Source organism: Vigna angularis, chromosome 6 (genome assembly GCF_016808095.1).
Source record: "Vigna angularis cultivar LongXiaoDou No.4 chromosome 6, ASM1680809v1, whole genome shotgun sequence".
Lineage (NCBI taxonomy): Eukaryota > Viridiplantae > Streptophyta > Magnoliopsida > Fabales > Fabaceae > Vigna > Vigna angularis.
Window position 1 is genome coordinate 4,140,723 of NC_068975.1, and position 15,521 is coordinate 4,156,243.

General features: G+C 30.8%; 1 protein-coding gene across 6 annotated transcripts; it reads right to left on the reverse strand.

Annotated features, from left to right (window-relative positions):
• Nucleotides 1-1,078: 1,078 nt before the first annotated feature.
• On the reverse strand, nucleotides 1,079-12,906 carry LOC108343155 (serine/threonine-protein phosphatase 5). Of its 6 annotated transcripts, none has more exons than XM_017581248.2 (14): nucleotides 12,731-12,906; nucleotides 11,624-11,786; nucleotides 11,278-11,447; nucleotides 11,118-11,189; nucleotides 8,182-8,332; nucleotides 6,143-6,313; nucleotides 5,205-5,313; nucleotides 5,001-5,118; nucleotides 3,241-3,388; nucleotides 2,645-2,893; nucleotides 2,367-2,492; nucleotides 2,184-2,284; nucleotides 1,692-1,766; nucleotides 1,079-1,485 (listed from the first exon to the last, which is right to left on the reverse strand). In XM_017581248.2, exons 2-14 carry the CDS (start codon nucleotides 11,691-11,693, stop codon nucleotides 1,426-1,428), a joined length of 1,620 nt encoding a protein of 539 aa, XP_017436737.1. In that variant the 5' UTR covers nucleotides 11,694-11,786; nucleotides 12,731-12,906; the 3' UTR covers nucleotides 1,079-1,425. The 6 variants fall into 6 exon arrangements, with proteins under 6 accessions (XP_017436737.1, XP_017436738.1, XP_017436739.1 ...); XM_017581249.2 differs by having other exon boundaries at nucleotides 11,624-11,789; nucleotides 12,731-12,888; XM_017581250.2 differs by lacking the exon at nucleotides 12,731-12,906 and adding an exon at nucleotides 12,562-12,689 and having other exon boundaries at nucleotides 11,624-11,789.
• Between the last annotated feature and the right edge of the window lie 2,615 nt (nucleotides 12,907-15,521).

Here is a 15,521-nt window from a genome sequence, read left to right on the forward strand (position 1 = left end):
TGAAAGATGTAAGATTTACTATCTCATCTCCATTTGTTAAAGTATGTATCAAATTTATGTTGTATCTTCATCAACAAATATACCGTACTAACTTCTTTACTATATGTAAATATTAATTAAATATTCCCTTTTAACCAAAATGAAAACCATAACAAAAATCATATTAAATTATCGAGTATTCAAATATAAAAAATGATACATGTCTTTTTTTTTCCCTTTATTATCAAATATCAAGAAAAAAACTATAATATATAAATATCAACAATTGAGTAAACATCAAATAATTATAGAAAAATATGTTTGTTATAAACATAAATTACAAAATTAAATATTAAAGAAAAGGTTAATATTAATTATTTAAATTATTAAATAAATTAAAAGTATTTTGATAAGATCAAATTATTAAAACAAATATGAAGACAAGTATTATGATAGATATGTATGTACTCATTTTTATCCCTACATCCAATTTAAAACATTGAATATTACTCTTATCCAATCAATATAAGTATTTTCTATCCTATTCAAAACAAATTTTGACAATACCTAATATTAAGACAAATATGTATTTTTTTTTAATTCACATTCTCATTCTCAAATAAAAAATTAAATATTACTCATATTCATAATAAGTTAATATAAGAATTTTTCATTAATGAAACAAATTCAAACTATACATACGGATTCATTAAACAAGTGAATACTTCTAATCTACTTGTTGAGGTAAAACCTTAAAACTATTTGGCATATAATCTTAATGAATCCCGACTCAATAAGAGGTTATAGATATAATGATTCCGTATTACTCTAGAAGTTCTACACGGAAAATCAATTAAAAACTCCACATTATAAAAGTGGACAATAAGTCTTTGATGATATCCTCACACAAAAAATTGCTAAGCAGAATATTATCTCACGGTCATGGACTGCTTCTAGCAAGGATGAAATTTAATTTGATAAAAAAAATCATGTTAAAAAAACATTGAATCCTGAAAGCAACCTACAACTTTGCAAACAAATATCGCATTCAAACTTGATAGCCAAGTCTAATGATCGGCAACACACTAGCACAAAAACATAGTAAATGGTCTTGCATCTAAGCAGTGATTTTCATGTGGTCATTTCAGTTAAACATTATCACCAGAGTTTCATGAAGCTAAATGGAGATGTAAATTTCCTTACACTTGTTCACAGAAAATAAAACAGCACAAAACTGAACGGGTAAAGATTAGGGGGGAGGGGGAGAAAAAATGAGTTTTAATAAAATGTTGAGCCAAAAATATTATACAGAACAACAAAGATAAACATGTAGCACGGTACCAAATCTTCTCTAGCCATCGCTTGAATCATGTCCTTGGCGAATAACAGTCATTCAAAACAGCATTAAACCATTGACAGTTCTAGGCTTCTAGTCAGCTTTGTAAATTATGAGAACATCCTGAGGAAGTTGTTTGCATAAGCCATTGGTTTGACATCAGGGTGTGACTGCAATTTCAACAAAGTAAACGGACAGAAGAAATGAATGTCAACCCCAATATAAGAATACAGATTGGAAGAAAAACAATCATATTGCACCATACTATTTCTTAAATAAAACAATGAATGAACATATTTATTTATTCGTATTATTTTTTAGCACAAAACAAGACATAGCTTAGTATAGCATGGTCTAAAGCACAAAAGATACTAACCACTGCTGAGAATGTGACAATGTTAGGTTTCAAATCTGGTGCTTCAAATCGAATAAAGGCACCTTTGTTACCCATCTGCAGCATGCAATAAAAATCAACGTTATGTAGATTTTAACACCAAGATCAAAATATACTCAGAAATTAATATAAGAAGGCCAATGACACTGCACACTATCCATGCAAACATGTACAAAAGCAAGGTGGGTAATATGGTTTTCATTAACACATTTAATGTGATTGGAAAAGAATCCTGGTCAATCATGCAACGTGCTTAATTGCCTCTCTTCTAGAGCTTGTCTCGTTATGTTTACATACTCAAGCACAGCTTAAAGAATGAGTCTACACAAATTATTATAGATAAAGGCAGATTACAACAACAAAAGTCTCTTTCCATGAAATGGGATTGGGATCCACAAAATCTTCTTAGACAATCATGTAAGCAAATAGCTAAACTTACTTAGAAATGAATGTAGAAAAAAGGGATTTGATTACCTGGTCACAGTAATTTGGAGCAGAAAAGACAGTTATGAGTTTACCATCATGTTCAATCTCGTAACCCTCATCCTTTACTTCATGAGATCTCACAACTAAATCTGTAAATTGGTAATTTATGTGAAGCCACTGACAGGAGAACAAATAAACTTTAGGAAAGTATCTGACTAATGGAAAACACACCTAAATTATTTTCCTGCAAAAACTGTTCTGTAACATCTGGACCAAAAGAAAGACCCACACCACGCTTGCTTGGGCCCCTTCCAGGGAGAGGTTGTGGATCACTCCAAAGAATTTCACACATCAGCCCTACACATACCAATCATAGGTGTAAATAAAACTACAATACTCAAGGTGAAAAAACCAGAGGGATTTTAGTCGGTGAAGTGCACGAACTGAAAGTTTAGAGTGATTAAGGTATTGCTGAGATCAATTAAAGGAAAAAAAAGTAAGCATCTAACCTTCTTCAGGAGGTTCACAGAATCGATTAATTGATCGGATGTCAGAGAGTTTGACCCCGTCAACACTGAAAAGACCTCCATGAACTACGAAAACTTTCTCATTTATCACATGAGCCAGTGGTAAAAAGCAGAATACTTCCGCAAAGAGTTCGACAAAAGTATCATTCAACTTTGAGCGCACCTCACCCTCAAAACCATATATCTTGTTCATGCTCTTGCTCTCGTGATTTCCTCTGGCTAAATATATGGCTGAAAATTACATGGCAACAAAACAAGTTACCATATTGCATGAACAAAAATATTCCTCCCTTAAACAAGTGAATTTTACAAAGTGAGGAAATCAGTAAATGAATGCCCACACACAAACAACATGATACAATTCACTTGAAACAATAAAAGTAAATATTGCATTTTAAAGAGGCTAAATTTCCTGAGGAATTGTAATGGATTTCAATTTAAGTTGTCATGAACAAAAAAAACCGTTTTTTATTCTAAAAGATCATAAAAAGTATCTAATCAGGTTCTTATGCGATCATATATTTATGATGTCTCCGAAAAACAAGATAACAAAACTAACTCAAAAATCTAGGCTTTACCTGATGGAGACAGGCACTTAAATGCAAACAAGGTCAGGATAACTTCCAATGAAAAAGATCCCCTATCCACAAAGTCACCGTTAAATAGATACGGATTCTCTTCTGAAGGAAGTCCATTAAGCTCAAAAATATTCAAAAGATCATAGAACTGCAGAAATCAAGGTGGAAAGAATCAATTTGCAAGGTTAATTATAGGGGGGAAATACGATAATACAAAAGCCAAGCAGCATGATGCAATTGGGTAAAAAAGACTTCACATTACATTCAAGTTAGTTTGAAAGAAATTAAACTGGAGAAAAGACATTTATAAATTAAATACATTACAATTACAGGAGGACCTTTTTATGAGAGTCAAACTTTATTTTTTCTGCATCGCTATGATTACTAAAAGTTACCTAGGAAACACAATGCTAAGCAATGTCAAGGCTGGCTTTTAAGAAAAATGGGCTACAGTTTTCTCCCTCAATTGTCACTTTTTCAAAGTTCCTTCATTTCAGGAGTCTATTTTTTTATTAAAAAAATCACCTCTTAGAATTATACAACCCCCTTACTTAGTGCCAACACTGCAATGGGAATTATTCGCCTATAGACAGTAAATCATGATATTTTAGTGTGACTTGTTAAATTTCAAACTCCAGAGTGTTCTTTCTCCCTGCCTGCATCCAATAGAAAGGGAAGATGCTTTATTTCACAACAGTGGGGAATGGTTAGTTTTTATTTTCACAGCTTTTTTCAGTTCATGATGTTTACAGATGCAAACTATTAACAATTTTAGCTTCCAATACCATTTCCAAGGTTTTGGTAAGACATGGCAAAGGCCCTGTAATGGAGTGCACTAGAGCCAGTGGGCTTCAAATTGGTGATTATGTTTAGAAATAGGAACGAATGCCTGAATTTTAAAAGACGTGCTTTTGCAGTCTTTTAAAATGGGTTTCTTGATCCAGTTGCTTATCATATGAAATAAAACCATTATTTCAATTGGGTTTCTTGATCAAACGTTCAAAGAAGGATCCCGTTTTTCTTCTGTATTATTTACTTATCCCTTCTCTCAATGAAATGTTCTGTATTATTTACTTATTCCTTCTCTCAAAGAAAGATTTCATATCCCATGTTTCTGTGATTCTTTCTATTTTCCCATCTAATAGCATTCCCTAAAAAAATATAAGGGTTTTATATCCAATATGGTAGATAAAGTCCCTCCTGAACAATGGAGCAAAATTAACACAACTAAATAAATAATTGGCAGGCTCATCAGCACAAAAATAGCTACCCAATTCCTCCACATAAGGGTCAGGGAATCTTAGTCCATGAAAATATGGGAGGAAAATCAAACAGAGGATATAATAACAATCCTAAGTCTTAAATGTCAAACTATCAGAAGATATCACGAAGATATAAGCAACAATTCGTTTTTCCATATTAAAAAGTCACCAATCAACTACCTCAGATTTAAACAAGAGAGAAAAATATATGTTTTGAGGGCTTAATGAATCTCTCTCATAGTCCTCTATTTATGTACATGAAAAGCTGATACAATAGGAAGATTAAACATCAAAGCACCGTCCTAAACTACTTAGACAGAGTTAGGTACATAGGTTATCTAACACACAACCCCCTACCTTAGACGTAATGATTACATAGATTTACTACATAGATTTACTAATTATTTCAACACAACGTCAGCAGATCTAAAGTTCAAAATCAAGAATGTGACTCAAATAACATCATAGACAGTTCAAATATTATAATAAACCAATTACCTGACCATGCACATCACCACAAACAGTAAAACGTTTGCCATTAGGAACATGTATGTCAACAAGAGAAGGCAAAGATTGCAAAATTTCTCTTGTTTGCAATACAATCTGGAATGCATACCTAAAAAATTGGAGGACAAGAGAGAAGACACTTCAATAACTCATCAAGAAACAAAAAGAGAAACAATGGTTTTCTTCCTTCAGTACCGTTTATGTAAGAACTTCTGGTTCTTGAAATCTTCCATCATTTTTTTCACAAAATCCAAAGTAACAACATCCCCCTCTATTCTTGCTCCTGAATATTGTGGCTCGACATCTAGCATTAAAACGAAACACCAAATTTGATCATTTCCATGAGTAAAATTATATGCAACAGTAGAACTTGGAATAATAATATGATCACAAAAAGAGGCCATTAATTTTAATGACCACAGACAATACAAAATTAAGTGTTCATCTTTCGTGCTAATGTGTGTTGTTCATGGTCCTTGTGATTAACAACTCCCAATAAAAAGTAGAGGGTATTGGACCAGGAAATTACAATATCTCTACCAAACCCAGAGGCATCTATAAAATGCATACACTTTGAAATACAAAAAGTTTGTAGATGTTGATCCAGGTAGCAATTGAACACCCCAAAAGGAAAAAATAATTCAACCAGGGTTGCAAGCAACTGAAAATAGTAAAAATAAGTATAAAATGTATATTATTATTCATTAGTCAGTTTAGGGGGGTGACTTAACCTCCTTTTTAGCACCTCTTACAGTTTCAATAAAAATGTATTATGCTTATTGGAAAAAATAACAAATTGAAAATCAGCACAAAAGAATGAAACTAGATTAGTATAAGAAAGCCTAAGAAGGGTAATAATTACATTTTAAGGAACTAGTATATTAGAGACATAAGAGAATATTTATGATTAATTAGTTTTAGGTATATTCATTTATGTATAAAAATACAGTATAATGAATTATGTTGCATTGTAAAGAACGAAACAATTTACTTTCCAATGCGTTTATAAATAATGATTCCATCTGACTTAAATTGAAATTCAGATTTTTAAAGTTCATTGTATGCTTAATTAGTTTAAGGTATTAAATAATGTTAAGCTAAGGCTGGGTCATGCAAAGGACTCCTAAATGTACCAGTATTGTGGCCACTCCACCAATAAGCCCCGAGGAGCAACAGCAAACCAACCACAATTGCAATTACTATTGTGGTCTTTGATGTCCTGAACAACATCACCGCTGCTGCCATAACTGCTACCACTGCTGCTATGGCCACTTCGGTTGGCACCGAAGAATTGCGGCCCTTTCCTATAATGATACAATATATAGAAAGAGTGATGATTTATAGAAAGTTGGACAAACATTCATTAAAGACAGGAATAAAATATCCCTAGATTATGAAAAGGGATTTGTGAGAGAAAGAAGGATGATTAAGGAATAGACGGAAGCTAGAAAGTATTAACTACTGATTTGGGTTGAGGAAGGAAAAAATAATGTGCATGAACCAAGAGGTGAAAAGGGTATGACCACCTACATAGTGTGATCATTTTCTGAATTTTCCATTACTTCTAAAGACATGTTCCTCAAACACGTCACTCAAGACGAATGACAAATTCCTGTTTTTAAGTCTTCTAGATTACCAATGAAAAAGGAAGGAGGTGGAAGGAAGAAACATGAGGTAGATCGGTATAGCTGAAAATAGGAAGGGAAAATAAAAATTTATTTGAATTGGCAAGAAATGTTCCATTCTAGCTCATATAATGATTAACCAAATTATTTACTTACAGTTAACTAAGTATAAAAAAATTGACAGATTATTTTTTAAATTAGTTTGATGCTTAATTACATCTTTGAAATAACATTGCACCAAAGTTTTGACTTATAGTTCTGAAGGTTCGAGAGGAAAGTTTAAGCACTTGATGGTGCATCATCTTGATATTTAAATATGCATTTCTTTGCAATACTGAGATGAGATTATATTACACTATTTTGCCCTTCCTCTCTGTCAACGTCACACTTCATGTTTTTCTCAATAAGATTGAAAACAAATTCCATGAGGATGTATATAATCAATCGACAATCCCAAAGTTCATAGCAAAACAATCCATTAAACATCTCTCAGAACTATCCAAGAACACCAACGTCATCACTATTTATTCAAAAAAACAGTACCGGTAGCCAAAATAAATTTCACTTTAAAAAGTGGACGAAACAAGATAGTGATCAGCATCTTACTATATGAAAATAACAGTGTTCAGCGAAGGAAATTCCATCAACAACACAATTAAATGAAGAGAAAACTGAGAACAATATCCAATCAAATAATTTAATGAAAAACTGAAAATCTCATGCATAACTTAATTATTGAAGTGATATGATAGGATATAATAAGATAGGTTTTAATGGGTAATAGGGGCAGGACAGAGAAAAGAATTTTAGGAATTAATTGTTGTTGGGTAGTTAGAAGTGGGTGGCCTTTATAAGAAGGCAAGGGGGGTCTGGTAGAGAGTACTTTTTGGATTTGTGAATTGTTAGACTGGAACATTGTCCAGTGGAGGGAGGAAGGCTCCCTTGGGGATGCATACTTGTATTTTTCCATACTTTACAGAGTTAATACTACGTATACATATACACTCACTTTGGCTGTTTGAGTATTGTGGTGAGGAGAGTGTTATAGATCTGGTTTCTTGAATAAAGAAACCTAACATGATACTTGCTTCTTTTTTTCACATTATTACATTAAGAATATTTTAGGATCCAATTGCAAGGTAATGGACTTGAATCCCGCATTGGAATATGTGATTATAGAGGGGGCTTTATAAGACCTTGGGATCTCCAACTACAACATCTAGCATTTGTGGTGGGGTTCTCCCAAGGTTCTTATCAAGAAACCATAATCGTACAAAACATGTGTGTATATATGAAAGAAGGTTAATATAAGGTAAGGTATTCACTGCAGCATTATACTAGAGCTTTCAAATAATAAAAACAAAAACTACAGTTAGTCTTATAGGGTCATGTTATATAGTATTTATTTGAAGCTTTACAAAATTAAAGTTGCAATAATACCTTTAGAATACACACATCCAGAATAAACAAAAGTTAGATATGACAGAATGACAAACATAAGTATAAAATTAAGATACTAGCTTAAGAAATTATATTCAAAATACTACCTATTGTATGGAAATCTATCGATTCAGCTATTGAACGCCTTTCAGACTCAGGTGCAGCAATTGCTTCTTCAAATTTAAGCTTCATAACTGCCTTTTCACATTCCTTCAGTTTCTTTGTTGCATCAGGATCATTTGGACACATTTTCTTGACCTATTCAATAAAAATCTATTAAATATAAGACATTTGCATATTGAAACAAGTATGTGTTACAGAACAATAAGAGGGAAGTAGGTAGCCAGTTATTTGAAGGAATGTAAAAGCTTAAAAGTAGAAGTTGCAACATTCAAGCTGATATTAAACGACAAGAACTGTCAGCTTCAGCCTACAAAGATGACTTTTATGTGAGAATATTTCAATGAGGTTGCATACCAAGAAAATTTTCATATTCTAAAAATTTCAATAAAAAATTGGAAACTGCCAAGTTTTTATTTTAAAAGAGTTAGAAGCAAGACAACAGCTTCTATTGGCACAAGGGCTTGGTAAAACGGAGAGAATTGTAATCATCGATTGTGTAAATTGCAGAGCCCATTACATGATGCAGCTGCAAATGTGCAACATTTCAGTTGCAGTTGCCCCTGAAACAGTATCAGGCTGCAAGTACAGACCACATTGGCCCACATTAGCCAGCACCTACCACAACTGCAACACAACCATAGCCAAAATTCAAAACCTAAGTAGTAATCTATTTCAAGACATAAGAGTCTAAAACAAAAAAAAAAAAACATTACTTACAGAGAACCTCAACTCAACAAATCTATTATCAGTAAAGAGAACAGGGAAGGTGCTTCACAACCTTCAATTTGTCCCAAAGATTTTATCAAAGTTAAATTTTTTTTATGGAGTCAAAATGATTTGAATAAAAGAAACAAATATCCCTAAATATCTATATTAATGTCTCTCATGTCTCCACATTGTCCCCTTATTCCATCATTATACTACCCTACTTTTCTTCTAAACTACCACCAATGTCTTTGTTTTCTTTATGTTTCTATCTCTCACATAGTTGGGTGTACCAAGCTCTCCAGCTTGGACAACATTTGCAATTTTTATTAGAGGGATAACAACCACTTCAAAATATAAATAGTTATGCATGTTTTCAAAGAGTATGTAATTATTGTATGCGCTAGAAGAATTTACAGGGTAACCTACAGATTAATAAACAATTAACAGTTAGAAATTTAAATTACTGTAAAAGCATCCTTCATTTTCTAGCACGTAGACATGATATGATGTAGTACTATTTGCTATATGAATAAATGTTGTAAATTTTATAGTGGACAATACAAGACAGCTATACAATTTGGTGGCCACCTTCACATTCTAATTACTACGTATTTGCAGATTTACTTTTAAAGGGTTTTGTTTTTAAATTTCACAAATTTCTCATATAATTAATTTGTGAATATCATTTCCTAAACAGATTTCAAGTGTGCATACTTTTGTCTTACATTCATTAGAAATTTAGAATTGTTGAGCTATCATAAAAGGGAATACAGGGGTACACAAGAATTCAGTATGGATTCAAACTGGGAGGAAGCACGTCCATCAAAGTTAAGAGCAATATTTCGCTTTTATTCTCTTTTTTCCCTTCCTTTTATAGTGATGTTACCCATTTTCTAGAATGATATGACTGGTATTAGGACAAAAAGAGTACATTCAGAATATAATAATACCTATTTCTCGTTCCAGCTTTTAGCAACTGGAACACTGGATTTGAAGAAGAAAATACAGAAATGGCGGAGAGAAATGTGGTTAGTTCAGAGGGAATCTAGCAAGATGGAGAATGAAGGAATTAGAGTATTAACAAAAAAGGAAGCCCGATAAAATTGCACCAAGGAGTTCAGAGGCTGGGCTGAGCTGCAGCATCTCATCAAATCATTGCAGCTGTCATATTTATTTGATGCTAAGAACTCTCTTCACAACTTCTGTTATCTACGCTGTGATGTGAGATCCCCACTCCTGTTGGACATATTCAGAACTACTGGTTGAATATGAGCTCCCTTCTGTAAGTGCTGTGCAACCTCAGCTACTGTGATATCCATCTAAACCTAGTCAATTGCCTGAGTACTGCATTTCTTTTTTGGTGTTTTGTTTTGGCACTGTTTGGGTGAGTGGTTATATTGCCTGAGGGACTGAGACTGATGCCTGATTTGCTAGTGGTAATTTTAATGTTACTTTGCTTATTTATGTTAGTTTATATATCATTGAAATATGTTAAAATGTAGTTTGAACATATCCTCTCTGAAGATTTGGTCTTTAACCAAGTCAAATAGCATTGTGCTGCCCAACTAGTGGTATAAGGCTTTTGTTATAGTAGTAGTAGTGTAATTTTGTTCTTAGAACGTGAACGTTTAAACATAATTCAACCTCACAAAACCAATTCATAAGATGAGATTTACACCTACTTATACACTATAATTTGGTCACATCTCTAATCAATATAGAATCTCCAACAATTGCATATTAGTGGGATCCAATGAACCATATTATGATCTCATGTTTTACTTGTATATCTCCCCACCATTCTTTCAATTCTAGTTCTAAGTGGAATATATATATAGATATTAACAATATTTCCTGCAATATCTCTTTTTCTCTTTTTACCTTCTGCATCTTTTTGCAACTGTTGTAACCCATATTCTAAACAAGTGCAATTGATATCAAGCAGGAACTAACACAGAATATATATTCAATGAAAAATACCCATCTTTTAAAGACTAATATTAGTACGGTTTCATCAAATCTACTAATTTTTTTGCTACTTTTTTTTTCATCTCTGAATTCTCTTTGGTATTCTTATCTACATGACTATTTAATGGAACGTGAATATTAATCTATCAATATTTTGCAATGCAGCTGACCTTCTAATATGAACACGTTATTTTCCAACTAAGCTCCTTCATTCGAATATTTTACAGATATCAAACACAGTTACCTGCTGAAAATCTTTCAGTGCTTCCTTGAATTTTCCCAGCCCAATATAAGCAGCACCTCGCCTGTAATAACCCTATAACAATAAACCATAATCAGGACATGTCTTTTATTAACGATAACTAAATATAGGAAAGCCTCTAATGTTTTAGGATTCAGAGCACCTTTGAATATTTAGGATCAACTTCAATAGCCTTTGAGGCATCTTGTATTGCACTACCATATTCCTCAAGCCGAAGATGAGCAAAGGCACGATTAGAATAGTAAACTGCATTTCCACCGTTTAGCTCAATTGCTTGAGTATATAGATCAATGGCTTGGGAGTATTTTCGAGCTGAAAAAGGGATTCACACGTTCAGCAAGCATTAGCAAATAAATGTGTTAAAGCAGTGACAACTAATGACCTTATCAAAATTTATTTAGATTCAATAATTCAGATATTACCACAAATTTCACTGCAATGATGAAGAAAGTAAATTAACCACAGCACACAGAAATTGCATTAATTACCATTGAAAGCTTCATTGGCAAGGGTTTTAAGTTCTTCAGCCTTTGAAATGTTAGATTTTTCAGTTTCCATTTCAGTTCAAACTTGTAACTTTAGTTGTATATGGCTGAAATTCAGAACCCAACAGAATCAGTCTGCTCACTTCTTTTCTCCACAATGATTGACCTGCTACAATCAAACAAATAAAAGATATCAGTATATTACAATAGTAGTAACTGACACTGTAATACTCAGCTTGCAAAGAACTATATCAAAATGCCAAAGCCTCATATACTTTATTTTTGTAGGATTTGGTAGAGTGTTGCAAATATTGACAAAACAGAAGTAAATACATGTATAAATAACACAAATCTAAAGCTTCTCACTTTCCTAACTTATCATGGCTAATTGCAATCTCCTTACTCATTATAAAAACCAGTTTTAAATACAAACAAACCAAATGTGAACTTCCACCCACATAATCTTTGTGTCTCCAACTAACTTAACTTAAATCACATTTCTAACACTATCTGTCAATAAATTTCTGTCACCACCACTATCATCAATCTCTCAATCACCACTTCAAACACAATTCCCTCGTTGTTATAATCACTCTTTCCATTCCCAAAACCAAGCCCGGAACAATTAATTCTCCAAAAGAAAAGGGTTTCAAATGTCACGCCCCCAACAAATACTAAACTCCCAAAACAACAAATTACAGGGAAAAGGTCAGAACTTGATAAAAGGGCATCCTTATTTCTTTTTAATTTAGTTAAACACGCACACACAATCATGAGCATCACACAATAAAAAAATAAAATAAACTCCCCTAAGGTGTAACCTTCGGTACCATACATGTATTGATAACTAAGCTGTGAAGATTAAAAAAAATATTGAAGAAAAAAATATATTGATTGTAGAAATTGTTATAAAATGTTGAAATAAGTGGGAGAAAGCTAACTAGAAAGAATAGAGAGGTAGTTGGAGAAACAACACAGGGACAGGAAGACGAAGACGAAAATAGGGAAAAAAGAAAAATTAAAAGGATCTAGGGATGGATTAATTGCATAAACCAAAGAGAAGAAAAAATAAAATATAATAGAAAGAGAAAAGAAGAAGGAGTGACGTACGATGAGGAGTTTCTTTGTTGCTTTGTTTGTATGAGGGAGTGGAGGCTGGAAGAACAGTGAACAAAGTGTGGAGATTATGAGACACAACACAAAACAAAGGTCTCTATTTCATACACAAACACTTTCTCTCTCTACCTACCCACCCTAATCATCAAGACTCTTCAACTCTTTCTATAACCTCAAACTTACACATAATTTACAATATATTTTAAAGTTTTATTTTTTAACAAAATGGGCATGGTTAATTCTAACCTAGATCCTTTTATATATGTTTTAAGTAGTTGAAGAAGAATTAAGAATTAATAACAAAACAAACTACTTTGTGAATATGAACTTTTTAATAAAATAAATAAAACTAATTACTGATGAAAATGAAATATTTTGTGTCTCTTTCTTTGTATCTTTTAAACAAACAATATTAGCAACTGTTGTCGAAAGAAATTAATAATTTGTAGTATACTGTTTATATAGTTAGTTTTGTTTATAACCTCAAATATAAATAAAAAATTGGGTATCTGGATAAGAAAATGTTCATTATATAGTCTCACATTTGAAATTTTTTTTTATTTTTTAATTAGTGATAGTTATTTAAAATAGTTGACACTTTGTATTATACTGTAATACTGAGAAAATGCCAATTATTTATAATGTGTTAGACAGTTGAAGTTTTTATACAGTTTCACATTTTTAAATATATTTTGTTAGGTAAAGATAAATAGAATTATGAAACGTATATCGAACAAAAAAGGATAATTATATTCTAAATTATATATTTATTATTTTAATAAATTATGATATAAATTATAAATTATACATTTATAGATAACATTTATTATTTTTATAAAATAATTGTGTAGTATTTGATTAGTTACTTTCTCTTTATATGTAAAATATTTAAAAGTACATGAAATTGTAATTAATATACTTTTAAGTAGATAAAAAATAAAAAATTCTCCAAAAATTCAATATTTAAAAAGAAAAGGAAGAAATATGTATTTTATATAAATGATATTTGATATTATTGTATAATATTACTTTTAATGATTGATAAATGTACTTGCAAGAGTGCATGAGAGTTCTCTCTACTTTGTTGATGAAAGACAGACACTGCAAAAGAAACTTGGCGTAAGAGAGTGCACATGACTTTCTGTTAACATTTCTATTCACAAACCAAAAAATATTTCTTTTATGCTCATAACAATCATGGGATTGCATGATATAATATGATGTAAATAATCAGAATAATATATATATATATATATATATATATATATATATATATATATATATATATATATATATATATTATTATGCAAGACTATGTGATGACAAGATATATCTTAATTGAGTTCACTACATAATTTTGGAAGAAAAATATGTTTATGATATTGTGTTTCTTTTTTCTGAAGTTTTTTTATTTATGTATTTTTAAGTTGATAAAATAAATTTTAAAAATTAAATGTTGATTTTTTTTTTAATTTTGAGATGGTGATAAAATATCACTAAATATTTAAGTTGAAATGTATAAAAATTTAGAATTACATATTTTGTAAATGTTGAAAGATTAAATTGATTTATTTGAAAGTATGATGATAAAAAAACAGGATTGAAAAAGAAATACAGAAAAAAAAAGTTTTTCTTCCATTTTAAAAATATTAATATTTAAATTTATAATTGCAAATATTGGAAAAATAGGTTAAGAAATTGATTTAAAAACTATCTAACCATAGAAAATATCCTAAAAATATAGTTGAAGAATTAAAAGTCCTTCACTTTGAAGAATGACAACTAAACTCTTTGGTTTAACTACATTAGTAAGAGGAAAGTTGATTTAATTATATATATATATATATATATATATATATATATATATAACTATGTTAAAAATGATTTTTTTAACAACAGTTCTAAAAGAGATAAATAAAAAGAAAATTTGAATTTAACCTTTTCAAATATTAAAATTGTTTCTTATAGATAAGTCAATTTATAATTTTTCTTTAATTATTTTAAAATTTACTTAATTAATTTTATTTTTATGTTACTTTTCTTCTATAACTCTCCGGTGGTTTTTTATTTTAAACTGACTAATGTGTACGGAAATTATAGAAAATTTCACAAAAACCATAGATAGATGAGTAGGGTTAGATTCTCTAAAGATATAGCAGAGATGTAATGCCCCAAAATTAAAAACATCCCAAGTTATTACAAAACTAATAAATTGCACAACATTTTTATAATGTGAAAATATACTTTTCAAAATCTCATTATTTAATGTGATAATTTATTCAAGACATTTTAATTCTAAAAGCCTTATCCAATTATAATATTTACAAATAATGAAAATAACGAAGGAAATAAAAAAACTCCAATTACATTACTTCAAAAATTCAAACCTAATAACTTTAAAAGATAATCTTAATTTTATCCGCTATCATCTCTCGAATCTATCATGCCTTAGCAACATTTACAACATCATCTACTCACGTATAACACATTATATGATGATCTTCGATAATTTCATTCACAAACATAAAAACAAAATACATACATATTGATTATATCAACCATAATCAAACACCTCATACATAGAAATAATAACAATAGGATTCTTAATCCTCTAAACATAACAAATCAATCATATTTGATTATCGCTCCTCGAGCCTCGATCCTTCATCCTCGATCCTCAATGTCATCATGAACATCACAAACATAGACTAACAATCTATTCATTCATTAGCACTTAAGCTAACTACATCACATAATTCAATCTCGAAAAACATAGTATCCTTTG